This window comes from Sinohyriopsis cumingii, chromosome 12 (genome assembly GCF_028554795.1).
Source record: "Sinohyriopsis cumingii isolate HCF-2022 chromosome 12, ASM2855479v2, whole genome shotgun sequence".
NCBI lineage: Eukaryota > Metazoa > Mollusca > Bivalvia > Unionida > Unionidae > Sinohyriopsis > Sinohyriopsis cumingii.
The window spans coordinates 108,679,228-108,697,831 of record NC_142972.1 but is presented as its reverse complement, the minus strand read 5'-3'; the positions used below and the strand labels follow the sequence as shown (position 1 = coordinate 108,697,831).

The window sequence follows — 18,604 nt, the reverse complement described above, 5'->3', positions numbered from 1 at the left end:
CCTGTTACCATTCTGTATGTCATATTTCTGAACTGAATAGCATAAATCTTGGATTGTAGACTCCTATGATTAAGATATTGCATGAGTTTGGGAATGAGCAGGATTCAAATATTTTGTGATCTTGGATCTGATTGACAGAACTTGTTGCCACCGTAGAGTCTGTATTAAAAGAAAACTATTTGATTTCAATAAAACATGAGAAGTAGACTTAAGTCATCAGGAACTTAGATGGAAACTTATATCGGCAAGATTAATGCTTACTGATGGGGTGATTTTTCATTAGATAGATTGTGCTTGTCAGCTGTTTCTTGGCTACTTGTTTTATAGAATTTCATTAGTCTTAGTACAATGGCTTTATTTCATCAATATATGCCTGTCAGTTGTTTTGTAATGAGCAAGGTCTGTGTTTATTAATGAAATTCAGTGGCTAGAAATAGATTTCAGTGTATATGTTGTGTATTTTCACATTTTTATTTTTTTAGCTTTCCTGTATTCTCTTCCAAAAACAAGAAAAATAAGCTGTGATGTTCACTATTGAAAATCATTTGTTTGGGGTTGTCAGGGTTTTGGTCCCTTGCACGATTATGCAACATGATAGAAAAAGGTTAAATTTCAAGAAGTGAAATGCATATATTTTAATAAAACAATGTATAAGAATTGGCACAATAATACACCTTCATAATTAAAATGAAAAACGTAAGAAAAATATACAAAGTGTAAATTCAGATGACTGGGTTGAAGCATGTGATCAAAGACTATTAGTTGGAGCTACATTTATATATAGAGATGGGGCTACATTTATACATAGAGTTGGGGCTACATTTATAAATAGAGTTGGGACTACATTTATACATAGAGTTGGGGCTACATTTATACATGGAGTTTGGCTACATTTATACATAGAGTTGGGGCTACATTTATACATAGAGTTGGGGCTAAATTTATACATAGAGTTTGGTCTACATTTATACATACATAGAGTCGGGGCCACATTTATACAGCAGCTGGGATGCCTCTAGACATGTGTTCTTTTTAGTGTGGAACTTGCATTTAACTTAACATTATTTTCAGAAGAAAAAAAAAATCCTTCTTTAGATTGATAATACCACATGTTACTTTCTGTTTTGTGATCACATGTTTATTCAGCCCACAGTGGCTCCTTGTAGATCAAGTTGAACTGTTAAACGTTTGACCAGCTCTCACAGTATAGTACAGAACATAATCTAAGACGTCACCACTACTGCAAAGTTAACTTTGGTGGACATTCCAGAGAAGTGGACTGCATCCAAGCTGGTTAAACAATTAGCTGAAAGGGTGCCAGTTTTAATTGGAAAAAGCATCTTCTTCAACTGTACAGAGATGATGTGTACCAGATGATTGATTCATAGGTGTGAAGAGCATCCTCTTCATGTGACCTTGAACAGCTGATGTGTCATGTGATCTCATCATGTTGGACATGGCAGCTATCAAACAACAGTTAGCCAAACACAATCTTCCCAAATAACTACCATATCACCGTGAGGTGAAACATCTTGCCAAGCTTCATGGAGTCTGGTTGCTGAGGATATGTGTCAGTCGAGTAGTGATTTCAACCTTCAGTCGGCCCTTGCTAGTGCACAGCGATGACAGCTAGGTTCTCCAATTCAATGTAATATGTTTTTTCTGTTGACAAACTCTCTCTGGTGGACACTGTACCCAGTAAGGTACGCAAGGACATATTCAATGATAAGCACGTTCATCTTTCTTGTCTTATTGCTGGTTTCAGGCATGGATTCTTGCTCAGAGACTAAAATTATCAATCAGGGTGGCAATCATATTGTGGTGAAATGGAATGACCCATGTCTGGCCAGCAAACTATTTCTGAATTTTGTAACGCCTTCTACAATTACAGAAACATTCTCTGTGAGGTTTGTCCAATAAGAAGGCCTGAATTAGATGTATATGATGACGTTATGGAGGAAATACATCAGAAATACAGAGGAATTGGCTTTTTTGAGTACATGCATCAATGCTTTTTCTCGTAAGGCCACCCAGTTCTTAATACAATACAATAACATTGTAGATTGGACTCCGCATGATACAGAGTTGTTTCTAGCTATTTTCTCTGGTAGAAGGACAGAGGTTTGCATTCACTGCAACAGTACTCTACACTCAAGTGGCTTCTGTCTGGCTAACCTCACAATGCCATTTAATAGTCAACAATTGAAGAGAAAGCACAGCCAGTCATACTCACATGGATCCGCATGGCCATCCGATACTTCAGTTCAATGGAAAACAAATATGCAACAATTTCAGTAAGAACAATTGTAGCAGGCCTAACTACAGTTTATTGCATATATGCAAATCATGCACGAATGACCATCCTCATGTCACTTGTGATCAGAGAGCCAAGAATGACCATCCTTGTGACACTTGTGATCAGAGAGCCAAGAATGACCATCCTCATGTCACTTGTGATCAAAGAGCCAAGAATGACCATCCTCATGTCACTTGTGATCAGAGAGCCAAGAATGACCATCCTCATGTCACTTGTGATCAGAGAACCAAGAATGACCATCCTCGTGTCACATGTGATCAGAAAGCCAAGAATGACCATCCTCGTGTCACTTGTGATCAGAGAGCCAAGAATGACCATCCTCATGTCACTTGTGATCAGAGAGCCAAGAATGACCATCCTCATGTCACTTGTGATCAGAGAGCCAAGAATGACCATCCTCATGTCACTTGTGATCAGAGAGCCAAGAATGACCATCCTATTAAGGTTTTTAAAGAACACATAATATAAATATGCCAAAGAAAATAATAAGAAGGACTGATTATATTCTGTTCCTGGTTTGGCGTGGGGCAAGATACATGGAATTAATCTTTTATTTTCTTAATGCCTACAACTGCAACTACCCCTATCTGTGTTGACCTACTTCAAGAACTCCATGGTCATCCTGATATAGATTTTGTGACAAATTTAATCAACTGTTTGCGTGAAAGGTTTTCATATTGGCATATGGATCAAACTCTCAGAAACCTTTGAATGTAAAAATTTACTATCTGCTAGATCCCAGCCACACATAGTTCAAGAGCTTACAGAACATGAGAAAGAATAGAGATTTTTGTATAGAACCTTTCGATTTTTCACCATACCCCATTTACCAGGAAAAAGCCTATAGGCATCATTGAGGGTAAATACTCAGAGAAAAAGAGGTTAATTGTTGATCTTTCAGTCCCACATAATTATTAACAACACTCAATCCTTAATAGTTTGATTGATAAACATGAATTTTCCTTAAAATTTGTCAACGTTGATGATGCCATAAAGACAGTTAAGAAGGCAGGAACATGAGTGTAGTTATATAAATTGGATATATGTGATGCATTTAAACTCATTCCAATCCACCCTAGTCTTGCCCTCTCATGGCATTAAATGGAACAGTCAGTATTATCTCTATGTACATCTAGTGTTTGGATCTCGGTCTTCACCAAAGATTTTCACCAAACAGTCTGAAGCTCTATGTTGGATTGCAGTGCATAATTTTGACACTGACAATTTTCTCTTCGTGTTTTATGACTTCTTATGAATGGACCACCCTCACCATGTGGCTGGTAGAATCATGGCCATCATGACAATGCTTTTCGCTCACTTGGGAATTCTACTTGCTTCTCATAAAACTCTTGGTCCAACCACATGATTGGAATGTTTAGGCATGCTTCTGAATAACTTAACCATGCAAGCAAAATTACCATAGGAACAAATAGAAATAATTAGAAGCCTTCTGACTCAGTATCTAAAAACAAACAAAATCAATAACTAAACACGAACTCTTATGTCTCATAGAACACTTGAATTTTGCCTGTCATGTAAACGTCCCAGGTACGACATTTGCCTCTTATTTATTGCAAGTATCAATGGCCATTAGTAAACTGTATCATCATCTACATATTTACAGAGAATGCAGGAAAGATTTACAAATGTGGAGTGATTTTCTTAGTCAATAGAAAGGGATTTTTCTATTTTTTGATCTCATCTCAGATTCTGCAGATATGGAATTTTACATGGATCCGTCAGGGTCGGTTGGTTTTGTCAACTATTTTAAAGTTCGTTTCTTTGCAAATTTATCACCAGAGGAGTTACATCTTTTGGTGGCCCATAAACTGTCAATAGCTTTCTGTGAATTTGATCCAATAGTGGTGTCAGTGGTTGTGGGATCAGGAATGGCAGCAAAAGAAAATACTCTTCCACTGTGACAATGAGACTACAGTCACAATAATAAAAAAGGCAGATCTATGAGTCCTGACATTATGAAACTAATGTGTTGCCTGACTTTGACAGCTGCTGCTAATGACTTTGTCATATAAGCTGAACTTACACCAGGATAAGAAAATGCTATTGCTGATGCATTATATTGATTATAGATTGTTCTATTCCGGCAGCTGGCACTAGAGCAGAGGAGCAACCATGTGTGTGTCCTCCTCCGTGTCATCTAGACCATGCAGTAAATGTTTTGTGGGACTCGTCTTTGGCTATAAGCATTGGATCTGCTTATTCAGTGGGCTTCTGAACCTTTGTTTCTGACCCCCAATTTGTGTCGGTACTTAAATGTACTCAACTATTATGCCCGTATACTTCACACATGCTTCCTTCAGTACATGTCTGGCATATTGGCTGCTGTTTGTTATTGTAGCAATCTTCAGGATCAGACTTACTGAGTTTCCATTATCAGTGTCCCTATATACCTTGTATCAACCCCTTGCATCTCCACATACAGGTGTCGGGTACTCTTAACCCTACAAACTCCCCCATATCTCTCTTCCTAAGGTATTCCTATAGGAAAAAATTCAGAACTTGACTGGTGCAGTGTTCTATGATGGGATTTGCCACTGTTGTGCCAATGATTATTTTAAATGTACAATAAAGTTTCAGTTGACCCTATATATTGTGTGTTCTTTAAAAATTATTCATTCCTGTTTTATGATCACTCTGTGGAATCATTTACAGTTGTGTTCAGATATACTTTGAGATAAATCATTTAAATCATTCCCTAAAATTACAAAGTGCTCATTTTTGGACTAAAACACTACTTCAGGATTATTGAGAACTCATTCATACATATCAATAATTGTGGTCCATCATGACATTCAAGACTATTGGAATTCATTCGGAACATTCTATACATTTGGACCTGTGATAGGACATTTAGGATTATTTGGAATTTAATTCATCAAACTGTGTCTTTCAAATTTTCAGTCTGTAACTTTATAAAATAAATTATTTGTTGACTGCTAAACTTTTTGGTTTTGCTTCTGTTATGTAGTTTAAGTCTTAGAATGATAAAAACGTTTATCAGGTAATTTCATATCAGATTGCTTGAGCTGGTTACTACTCTAGATAATGAATACAAATTGGAGTTGGCTCAATTTGGTGAAGAAGCATATATCTTCATGGCTTTATATTGGTTTTATTAAATGCAAGATCAGCCCACATTAATGGGGTCATCACACATAAGATTCGCTGAGCTTTTATATTCTCTAGAGACTCTAAGCTTTTATATTCTCTAGAGACTGAGCATTTATATTCTCTAGAGACTGAGCTTTCATATTTTCTAGAGACAGCTTTTATATTCTCTAGAGACTGAGCATTTATATTCTCTCGAGATTCTGAGCATTTATATTCTCTAGAAACTCTGGGCATTTATATTTGCTAGAGACAGCATTTATATGCTCTAGAGACTGAGCATTTATCAACTCTAGAGACTGAGCATTTATATTTTCAAGAGACTGAGCTTTTATATTCTCTAGAGCCTCTGAGCATTTATATTCACTAGAGACTGAGCTTTTATGTTCTCTAGAGACTGTGAGCATTTATATTCTCTAGAGACTGAGATTTCATATTCTCTAGAGACAGCTTGTATATTCTCTATAGACTGAGTATTTATATTCGCAAGAGACTGAGATTTTATATTCTCGTGAGACTGAGCATTCATATTCTCTAGAGACTGAGCTTTTTATTTCTCTAGAGACTCCAAGATTGTATATTCTCTAGAGACTCCAAGCTTTTATATTCTCTAGAGACTCCAAGTTTTTATATTCTCTTGAGACTCCTAGCTTTTATATTCTCTGGAGACTGAGCTTTTATATATTCTAGAGACTGAGCATTTACATACTCTAGAGACTAAGCTTTTATTTTCTCTAGAGATTGAGCTTTTATATTCTCTAGAGACTGTGAGCATTTATATTCTCTAGAGACTCTGAGCTTTCATATTTTCTTGAGACTGAGCTTTTATATTCTCTAGAGACCGAGCATTTTTATTCTCTAGAGATTCTGAGCATTTGCAAACTCTAGAGACTGAGCATTTATATTTGCTAGAGACTGAGCTTTTACATTCTCTAGAGACTGAGCTTTCATATTCTTTGAGACTGAGCTTGTATATTCTCTATAGACTGAGTATTTATATTCGCAAGAGACTGAGGTTTTATATTCTCTTGAGACTGAGCATTCATATTCTCTAGATAATCTGAGCTTTTATATTGTCTAGAGACTCCAAGCTTTTATATTCTCTGGAGACTAAGCTTTTATTTTCTCTAGAGACTGAGCTTTTATATTCTCTAGAGACTCTGAGCTTTTATATTCTCTAGAGACTCTGAGCATTTATATTCTCTAGAGGCTGAGTATTTATATTCTCCAGAGACTCTGAGCTTTTATATTCTTTAGAGACTGAGCTTTTATATTCTCCAGAGACTTTGAGCATTTATATTCTCTAGTGACTCCAAACTTTTATATTCTTTAGAGAATCTGAGCTTTCATATTCTCTAGAGACTGAGAATTTATATACTCAAAGAGACTGAGCATTTACATACTTTATAGACTGAGCTTTTATATTCTCTAGAGACTGAGCTTTTATATTCTCTAGAGACTGAGCTTTTATATTCTCTAGATCTCTGAGCTTTTATATTCTCTAGAGTCTCTGAGCGGTCATATTCTCTAGAAACTGAGCTTTTGTATTCTCTAGTGACTAAGCTTTTATATATTTATGAGACTGAGCATTTATATACTCTAGAGACTGAGCTTTTATATACTCCAGAAACTGAGCTTTTGTATTCTCTAGAGGCTTAGCTTTTATATTCTCTAGAGACTGAGCATTTATATACTCTAGAGACTCCAAGCTTTTATATTCTCTAGAGACTGAGCTTTTACAGTCTCGAGAGACTGTGAGCATTTTTATTCTCTAGAGACTAAGCATTTACATACCCTAGAGACTCCAAGCATGTATATTCTCCAGAGATTCTGAGTTTTGATATTCTCTAGAGACTCCAAGCATTTATATTCTCTAGAGACTCCAAGCATTTATATTCTCTAGAGACTCTGAGTTTTGATATTCTCATTTAATTTAGATAAATTGTAGTAAATAGGTTTTTGTTAATAAGATCTTGGATGAGTTCGTGTATGTGTTTGAGTTATTCTTAATAATTATGCCCATATCGTTGAAAATAATTTTTTTTCTCAGATGGTGGTGAAATAGGTAAAGTTTAAAAGTTATATAACAGATTTGAAGATTATTTATATTTTTACTATACTACATCAGCCTGCTTGGTGGCCTGTCAGCTATTTAATTATATAAGCCAGATGAGCAGTATCAGGCCCACATGGGAAGCTTGTTCACACTCACTTATAGTTAATGTTTCTTAAGCTGATGAGAAATATTCATGAAACTTGGTACGTACTTGTATCATGACAAAAACATGTCTCCCTTTGTCAGGTCATTGCCGTTTAAGCTGTCTCATTACTGAAAATTGTCAATACACTTCATAATACCTCTACTATTCATGAAATTTTGTCTACTTTTGTGTCATGTTTGAAGAACATGTCAATAAGCGCATTTCAAGTGATATATTTATATGACAATAACCCACAAATTGATACACTTTTGATGACACTTAAAAACTGACTTTTATGTGAAATGTCATGACATAGAATTATGTACTATAAAATGTTTTCTTTTCGAACATTTTTCTTGCCGAATTTTGTTTGTTCGAGTATCTCAAGAATATCGGAGATGGTTTCACTACTCAGAAGTTATAAATGGACAGGAGGAACGGACTTTGACTCATTAATTGTTGTTTTTGTTGTTGTTAATGTTGTTGTTGTAGGGTTTAACGCCATTTTTTCAGCACACAATAGGCTATACATGGCAGCCAGTATTAATGGTGGAGGAAGAACCCCGGAAAGAACCACCAACCCGTGAGAAGCTACTGGCAAGCTTTCCCACATAACCCCATTGGCCGAATCCGAGACTCGAACCCACGCAGACAGAGGTGAAATGGCAGTGATCCGTAATGGTGAGTGCTTTAGACCACCCAGCCACTCGGGGCCCCTGCAGCATTAGTACCTTCAGTCTTGTTTAAAACCAATTTAGATATCTTCATGAATCATTTGTATCATGACAAGGGTTTATGTTGCATTGAGGATCTTTACTTGTAGAGCTGGTGGTGGTGGTATACCATAAACACTCACATACTGACATATCTAATTAGGACATTTGTTGTTAGTCACATTGGGGTTTCTTTCTTCAAGGCTAAGTATTGTTCTATTACACTCTTCACTTTTAACTTTAGAGCTGTCTGAGATTAATGGACGCAACTTGATGTTCAAATATGCCATGCTGTATTCTTGCCAGATAGATGAGAGTGTATATCATATGTACCAGATACAGCCAACTGATATCCTGTTTACCACAACCTCAAATGTGACTAGTAGGTCCAGGGTTGCCAGGGCATATATTTACAACAGTCATGAAAATTCATGTCTGATAGTTTATTAAGAAATAAAAAAACCATGAAAATCTCTTAGAATTGATCATTGTTAGGTCTGATATGGTGATGTGATTTAATTTCCTTAAGTTCAAGCAAATGGACATGTGGTAAACAGTACAGGAAATTGCCTGTACTCTCTGGCTGCACTTTAATTTTGCTGAGCTCTACATGAAGACATCTACCTACTTGGTGCTTGATTGAAATAACAGCGTTGGATCATTTCCATTTTTGAATATAGTGAGCACCATGTTTTTGGCCTTTGATGAGATGCTGAAATGAAGTGATGAAATAACTCTAGATTTCTTTTATTATACCCTCCTGACCATTTCCTCAGAATGTGTTATAAGACATAAGATTGGTTACAACATCTTACATATCACAGTACCCTTACAGGTTACCACTTCCTCATAATGTGTCATAAGACATAAGATTGGTTACAACATCTTACATGTGGCAGTACCCTTACAAACAAATGCATAATATGGCCATTTTTTAAATATGTTTTATTGGCTGCATTTAATCCATTGCACTTAACTACGGTCATAAATAGCTCTAGGTCTTCTGATTTCTTCTGGAAACACAAGCTGGATTGCTTGAGTGTGTGTTTGTGATTTAGATTTTTAATGTAGCTTTAACAATTTTCCAAGTCATATCACTATGATGTCTGCAGTGTGGCAGTTTAAAGTGATATCTAGCACTGGGGCATCATGCAGCAGACATGTAGCATGATGTCCCACCCAGTCACATTATTCTGACACCAGGCCGACCAGTCCTATCACTAACTTCTTAATGCTGAGCGCCTAGCGAGGTAGCAGTTAGTACCATTTTTGTAAGTCTTTGATATGACTCAGCTGGGGTTTGAACCCACGACCTCCCGCATCCAGGGCAGATTCTCTAACCACTAGGCCACCAGAGCAGTCTGGCTTGCTTGAAGTAGTCTGATTGCTAAAGGATGATTAGGGCTCAGGCCCAAGTACAAAGCTGTCTAAGGCATGACTTTGATATGAGGCAACCATGACCTTGATATAGGGCAGGCATTATGGTACTTATGTTGAACATTGCATTACACCTTCTTATCAACTCAATAATTTTTGAGCCATTTAAGATTAAACCTGGTAAAACTATATGTCACCATTGGAAGGTGTGTCAAATATACCACTGGGAGGTCAAGGTCACATATCAGTATTTGAGGTTTCAATTGCATTTTCCATCCGGTTTTCTGATTTACTAGGCTTTTGAAATTGATAGATGAAACTTAAATGTGTTATTTTTATATATGGTTGCCTAAAAATATTTGGCTTTACACTTTTAAGGTCTAATCAAGAAGGTCAAAGTCAGAGGTCAAGCTTTGTAAAGTGTATAAATGAATCATATTACACTTATGCTTCTGAAATTTATGTCATCTCATCAGAGACATTCTAGGTTTTGAATTTAAAGTCTGGGTTATTTTACTTTTCAATAAATGTCAGTTTTCTCTTAAATAAGCTTGTACAAAAATGTTTCAGTATAAGAATTTATAGAAAATGGCAGGTTTATTCACAAAATATGAATCCTTCAGTAATGTAACAAAAGGACAATATTAAATATGGGGTCCATTTTCTAATCTTATCTTTATATGTTTATAGATGTGTTTTCGGACGATTTGATGTCACAGCTGATGGAAATGTTCGCCAGATTTGGAATGAATAACATACCATCACCCAAGCATTTTAGGCAGCAAGTGTTGAAGATAGCAAGAGCGGAGTTGATAGCAAAGCCATCATACTTTGGGCAGATTATGATGAGCGGCATTCCAAATGTGTGGATGACTAATCTGTGGGGCTGCATTTCAGAATGTGGACTGATTGAAATGTACAGAAGCCTTCAACCAACACCACAAAAAGTGCTTCAAAAGTTGAAGACAGAAACAGATGAAGAGTACCTCTCCAGTCCACAACAAACGGCACTCATCTACCTAAAAGACTTTATCAGATGCCTGAACAGTGAAGCCCTGGCACAATTTTTGCATTTTACGACTGGCAGCACCAGTATGCCTGCAGAGCCAATTGTTGTTAGCATTAATAATGGGACTGGACTTAACCACATTCCAAAGGCACACACTTGTGGTCCAGTTCTGGAGATCAGCACTGCCTATTCGTCTCTATCAGAATTCAAACGCGAGCTAGCAGCAATCATATTTAATGATGAATTGTATGCAATGTCTCTGACCTGAACATATGTACTCTATGGATGACCAAATTACCTTTTGTGGTTTCTCATAATGCCTGGAAAAGATGAATGTGGAATTTTGGAAGTGATCAGAATGACTCATTCTTAAATCTAGAAATGAAACAATCTACAATTATAAGTATGTATATATGCCACATTTGATTTCTACATTGGCTGTAGTACAAAATGTCTGATTTTTGCATAGATTACAGAATGTAACATATTTGTGTCTTGTTTATGAGAATATTACCTGCATTTTTCATGCATTATAAGATTGAATTTGTGTCAGTCAATGGTCAGTGCCTACTTTGTACAAAAGCTGCTAAATCCCTAATGGTGGTTACGTACATTCTGTAAAGGTAAGATATCAGAAGTCATTTTACATTTTACAGTTCTGAAATGGCTGTCTAGAGCCATATGAAATGGTAAAGGTAATAGAGGAACAAATTGCTACTTATTATTAAATAAGAAATTATTTGACTAAATAATGTTGGTCATTTTTTTATATAAAAACTTATGAATATTCTGGAGCAACTCCATTTTAAAATCAATCATATCAGAATCTGATCAACTGTTGCATATCATCAATCAGTTGAGAATGGGATCAACTGTTGCATATCATCAATCGGTTGAGAATGGGATCAACTGTTGCATATCATCAGTTTGTTGAGAATGGGATCAACTGTTGCATATCATCAATCGGTTGAGAATGGGATCAACTGTTGCATATCATCAATCGGTTGAGAATGGGATCAACTGTTGCATATCATCAGTTTGTTGAGAATGGGATCAACTGTTGCATATCATCAGTTTGTTGAGAATGGGATCAACTGTTGCATATCATCAATCGGTTGAGAATGGGATCAACTGTTGCATATCATCAATCGGTTGAGAATGGGATCAACTGTTGCATATCATCAGTTTGTTGAGAATGGGATCAACTGTTGCATATCATCAATCGGTTGAGAATGGGATCAACTGTTGCATATCATCAATTGGCTGAGAATGGAATCAACTGTTGCATATCATCAATTGGTTGAGAATGGGATCAACTGTTGCATATCATCAATTGGCTGAGAATGGAATCAACTGTTGCATATCATCAATTGGTTGAGAATGGGATCAACTGTTGCATATCATCAATCAGTTTAGAATGGGATCAACTGTGGCATGGTAAAATTGCTGGATTTTTTATATAGGTTAGCTTCTTACATTTACATTAGGCTACACTGATGAAAAACAACTTTCCTGTCAAGCAAATAATGTTTTAGCTCACCTCTGCAAAGTAGAGAGTAAATGCACTATCCCTGGGATCATTGTCAGCCTCTGCAGATGTAAAAGCTTATACATATATACAGCCTAACTGCATATCAACCATATGTTATTTCTGGCTCCAAGGCTTGTGTTTCTGTGATTTGGATCTTTAATGTAGCTTTAACAATTTTTCAGTCATATCACTACGATGCCTGCAGTGTGGCAGTTTATAGTGATGTCTGGCACTGGGGCATCATGCTGCAGACATGTATTGTCATGTCCCATCCAGTCACATTATCCTGACACTAGGCTGACCAGTTAATGCAGAGCACCTAGTGAGGCAGCTGTTGGTACCATTTTTTTTACATGTCTTTGCCTTGACTCGGCCACAGTTTAAACCTGTGACCTCACACGTCTGAGGTGGATGCTCTAACCATTGAGGCTACCAGAGCCAGCTTGGAATGGGTTTCATAAAACCTACCCAATAGGAAGGGACTAGCTTTGTACAGCATGTATATTATTTGTTCATTTCTGGTCAAGTTTTTTTGTTTAGCTCAGGTTGGTTGTGTCATGTACACATGGTGTTATACTTAGAATCATGAAATATAACAAAGGGGTGCATCATGACAAGAAGAGCGCTTTTAAAACAGAAGTATGTCACTGAGACCAATATTTCATGCTTCAATGACTTTGAGTAAGGTTTGTTTTCCAATTTTTTTCACAATCATTGTTATCACTAGAACCAACAAACCATATGAATATATGCATTTCTGTTAATACCACACGTCTGCAGGAAAAGAAGGTCACAGTGACCTGTGTTGAGCAATCTTCTGGTTTGGGCTAAATTTTGTCTGTTTAGTTCATGATAACATGCATTTTATGCATCCATTTAAAGACATTGTTATACCTGAAATCACAAAGCACGGTAATTGTAAGCATTGTGATGAGTACTAGACCCTCAACATAAATTAGTGTGACCCAAAATTCATGATTCATAGACCCATATTTCATGATTCACAGACCCATATTTCATGATTCACTGACTGATTAAATTTTAAGCTTTAATGGTTCATGGTTGCTTATTAAACTAGATGATCATAAATATCTCCCTTAGCACTATACCTACGCAAAATTATCATTATGATCTATTTTTAACATACTACTGGCGTAGGTTAATTTTTGTATTTAGCTGATGACTCCATAGGTTTTTAGCAAGCTATTTATACTGTATACACTGTTCTATGTAGAATCATGAAACTTTGTAAGGGAATGTGTTTTCACGAACACTGCTCCCTCGGTGAAGAACAAGGTAGTTATGATCCATACGTTATATTTCACCGAATTGGAGTAAGGTTTGTGTTTGATGTCATTTACCAAGTGCAGTTCATGATCGAATCACGAAATTGTGGACGCTTTCTCATGCCACACTCTTTCAGCAAAATAAGCTCACCATGACTGGCATTTGATCTTTTACTGACTTTTCTTTATAATTCTAACTTACCGGTAATTAGCTAATTAGCTCATGATGTGTTGGCATGCTATACTATCCTACCTAAAATCTTGAGGTGGTATGATAAATGTTTGTAATGACAACACCCTTAATGTAAGAATAAATGACAGTGACATATGCATCAGTCACTACAAACTTAATGTTCCACAAACATTGGAACATAAAATTCATTATTGGATAGTGGTACAACTAATACATAACAAAACATAGAGATGTGGTGTTATTTTGCCAGTCACATACAGAACACTAATAAATGACCTAAATTACACCGCCTGATAGATACAGAACACTAATAAATGACCTAATTATACCACCTGATGGATACAGAACACTAATAAATGACCTAATTACACCGTCTGATGGATGGACCTCAACCAATGTACATATCCTGAAATGTCCACCTTCTTGCTGAATATATTTATTTGCACACGGTGATACTGAAATTTTGTATGTGAACTTGGTTAACAAAATTAGTATGCTGTGCCACTAGAGAAAATCTTGGAGTTTTTCGTAGAGTAGAATTTATGTAACAAATTTAGATTTGTTTTAATGATTTTATATTTTATGCCTTTATCTTTTATATATCTTTAATGGAATTTTAACATATTTATATTTTAGTATTTATGTCGTGTGGCTTTATGTGTATTATTTTGCATTTCTTTATAGTAATATGTGTTTAAAACTTTATTTTTAATTGGAATCATATCACCAGTATTGTGCTGCCAAGTCATTGTATCTTAAGACGTAAACTGATACATACATGATTATACTGTAATCAGTTATTCTCAACAGGTCAACTATATACATGTACATGTAAATGAAACTAGGAATAAGATAAATGGGTTGCATGTGAGGCTTTAGCTAAAGTGGCCAATCAGTGTAATTACTAATGTAAGAACTGTACCGTTAATAGTGGTCGCAGAGGCTGTCACTCTAGTGCTACTCAAAGATTGTGACTTTACCCCCAATGAATTCTGGCTTTTAGGGGTTGGCAAATGATAATAATTTCTGAAGAATGCTTTAAGAAATGCAAAAGAAATAAAACAAAACAATATTAAATAAATGGTTTTATCGACTCATTATAATACCTTTCAGTGATATCTAGCACTGGGGTATCATGACACAGATAATGTAGCATCATGTTCCACCCAGTCACATTATCCTGACACCAGGCCAACCAGTCCTAACACTAACCTCTTAATGCTGAGCGCCAATTTAGGCAGCTATTAGTACCATTTTTATAAGTCTTTGGTATGATTTGGCTGAGATTTGAACTCATGACCTCCCACATCCAAGGCAGACACTCTAACCGTTTAGGCCACCATAGTGGTTACTAAGCATTGTATTTGGTGGATAAACTCTGACTTATATTATCTCATTCAACCAGCATTTTTTTTTGGTTTCATGAGATCTCTGCCGTACTAGAGTATGGTAAAATATTCATTTGATCTCTGTTACTGACAGAAGGTGCTGGAGTCAAGCTTTGCAGAATGAAAACTACAAAGACATTTATCACTATCTCAGAATTTACAGAGATTTACTTTCTTCAATCATTTGAGACAAAAATTATATTGCAAACTTTCAAGGACTTCATTAGATATCATTTTAACAGAATCTGATGCAATAAACATTTCTCAGTTAGACAAAGAAACTTTCCATGAATGTATGAAATATAACATCATTTTGTCATCACAGTGATATATTACGTCACCTTATCTTGATAGCCAGTCAAATTACTTTTAAAAAGTTTTGTGAAAGCTTCATTCTTGTATTGCAGGAAAATCTATTTCTTACAAGTCTTATATTTTGTGGAGATCTCACTGAGCATTGGAAAAGGTCTGGTTAAATGAGACTGTCTGCTTCAAGAAAAGTGAAATATTGCTTATAAAAATGAAATATATCACCAGGAAAATCACAACTATGAAGTTTCTACACAAATTTTTCACTTCAGTGTAGTAATAAGAGGATACCAAGCAAATTCTGTCCCTTTTATTCTCTAGTGAACTTTTTAGGCCTTTAATTTATCAAATTTGGAACATCAGTATCGATTGCTGCATTTAGAGGTTGTTTGAAACGCCCTTGACTTTCCAGCACAGATTTCATGTCAGTGATTTTTAACTCTTCTAGGGAGCTTATGTTCTCCATAGTCTCTTATCAGTACTCCTCAATTACTTGGACAAGTACTCTTCCTCAGTTACTTGGATGAGTAACTCCTCAGTTACTTGGATGAGTACTCCTCAGTTACTTGGATGAGTACTCCTCAGTTACTTGGATGAGTGCAATGAATCTTACATATTTTCACTCCAGTGTATAGTTGGTCCTATAAGAAAATGGTTGAGCTCACACATTCATTATGGCCACCATAGCAGCCTGCCATTTGTAAAAATCTTGTCCTCACTGATCTGTCTGACTGGATGGCTGTGGATTTTCTCTCAAAGACTTCCTATGATGTTTAGTTCATCCTAATTGAAAAATCTGTTGATCTGATATCCCACTAGCTGCCATGGCAACACTCTTAAAAATGTTATTGTTGCCATCATGAGACTTCTTATGATGTCAGGTTGGTCATAAATGGTACCATTCAGACATCCACTATGGCCATTACAGTGGTCATTTTAGTAACCTTGTTATGGCTACTCAAAATGACTGAACAGTCATATGAGCATGGGGTTTTCACTGAAGGACACATGGTACTAATTCAACTCCTGTAGTAAACATGGAAACACCATCATATTCAAAATTCAATATTTTAAAATTTCTGGGTGCTGATGATGAGACCTATAAATCTTCATGCACATCTAACCTTGGTGCAAGCTTATGTGTGGAGAGCATCATATGACCCGCAGCACTTTGTTTACATACATGTGCATGAAACACATGTTATTGATTCAGCACCAAATGAATTAGGTGTTACTTTCATTATTTAGTACTCCTGAGTCAAGCCTGTAAAAATGCTAAAATTGCATCAGTAGAAATTTGTCTATATTTTTTAAAAATTACATATAGGATAAGCTCTCAAAAGATATTTTTACTAAAATTTTAATTTTCATTATTAACCAATTATGGACCACCAAACCCGTAAATACTCTATTATTTCTTCATACATTTCTAGACTGGTTCACAGTTCTTCCGTATAATTAGTACCATGTGTCCTGAAGGACTTCTTATGATTTCTAGTTGATCCTAAATGAGCATGGTACCAGTCTGAGATCCACTATAGCTACCATGGCAGCCATCTTTCTAGTCTTGTTATAGCTACTTCTCTAGAACTGATGATCATATTGACATAGGGTTTTCACATAATGACTTGTCATGAAATCTACTTTCCTAAATTAAAATGGATCCCTGCAGATGTTTGCCAGCCACAAGGAACATATTGAAAATCTTGTCACTAATTCTCTTAAATGGATGATCATATACAGACATCAGGTTTTCACCAGAAGTCTTGAAATGATGACTGGTTCGAGATGAATCTTACATCAAATATGTATGCAAGAGCAGTTAATCTGAAAATCTTTTCAACCAAGAATATTAGAGGTGGTTTCAACACACATCAGTACATTTATGGAAATTCTTTCTGGACACTAGAGGGACTCGAATTGTTAGTTTATAGTAATAAGTCACTGTCATGTAAATTCTCCCCTTTTTATTGTATAGGAATTTAAAGTCTCTAAAACAAAAAGACACAGAACTGGCAGAGGGTCATTAGGTGTTTTTTTTTTAACCAAGAGAAATCGCTGCACATGACTGCTGTGACCGTCTCAGCTATGTTCTCAATTAAAGAATAAAAAGGTAAAAAACTGATAATTATTCATGAATGCTAATCCTTAAAGCACCATGTATGGGGTAATTATCATTTTGTATAGATTCGTCCTATCTTGTATTGATAAGGGAAAATGATCATTGCATGAATATATTGATTTTCATCTACACACTACAAGACGAAGTTGGTAGCTTGTTGAAATGTGTCAACTTTGCCTTTTTCTATGAAGAAATTGAAGATCACTTTACAACGTGATATATTAGATGTACACTTTAGAAGCAGTAGTTGATGGATTGAGAAAAGCTCCTTGACCCAGACCAGTAACTGTGTGTTTAGCTCCAGACAAAATCTAGTTCATGCAGGTGTTGATATCAATTGCACCAAACACTAAACAAACTTTTCCAACAGTCATGTGTTTTAATAGATTGTCAACTATTACCTCACCCTCCATTATAATTGGTAATGAAAATATAGCAACTTTTGTTTTCAATCTTTAAACATCAATATGTAAACAACAGTTTTAGAATGCAATCACTAAAAGCATTTTGAATTTTTTTAATACTGAAAATCTGCTCTTAATAAAATCTGCCGGAAACACAAAGTATACTTGTCAAGTAATAATAATGGCAAACACTGCAAAGGCAGTACCTCTTTATGAAACTGCACAAAGTCTAAATATTTTGTGATAGAAGATTTAGATATTTTTTTTTTAGATCAGAAACAGATGAACACAGCTGTCCCCCAATGTAATGTACCTTGACATAAAGTAATTGAAGATATAATGCATTACTACTATGGACCACATGACAAAAATCACGCCAATGTATAGCAATATGGGTTGAAAGAAGAAAATGCTGAAATTTGATCTTTTTGCTAGCATCCACTTTACCATAGTTCAGTACATTGTATAATTCACTACATACCAACATTCCATATATAATTTTCATAACCTGTTGTTGTGGATCATGAGTAACGTGTTATAAAAAGGAGAGCTGTACGAAGCTGTTGAATTCCGTAAGTGCTGCATGGTCATGGCCAGATAAAAAAAACAAATACCGAGTAAATAA

At 35.8% G+C, this 18,604-nt stretch overlaps 1 protein-coding gene across 2 annotated transcripts in view; it reads left to right on the top strand.

Moving 5' to 3' along the window:
* LOC149787230 (uncharacterized) overlaps positions 1 to 15,815 on the top strand; it is a 56,993-nt gene extending 41,178 nt beyond the window's left edge. For both annotated transcript variants that reach the window (XM_089977730.1, XM_089977729.1), the window contains one exon: positions 10,428 to 15,815. In XM_089977730.1, coding sequence (XP_089833856.1) covers positions 10,428 to 11,014 — 587 coding nt within the window. In that variant the 3' untranslated portion in view covers positions 11,015 to 15,815. The remainder of the gene's footprint in view (positions 1 to 10,427) is intronic.
* The last annotated feature ends 2,789 nt before the right edge of the window (positions 15,816 to 18,604 follow it).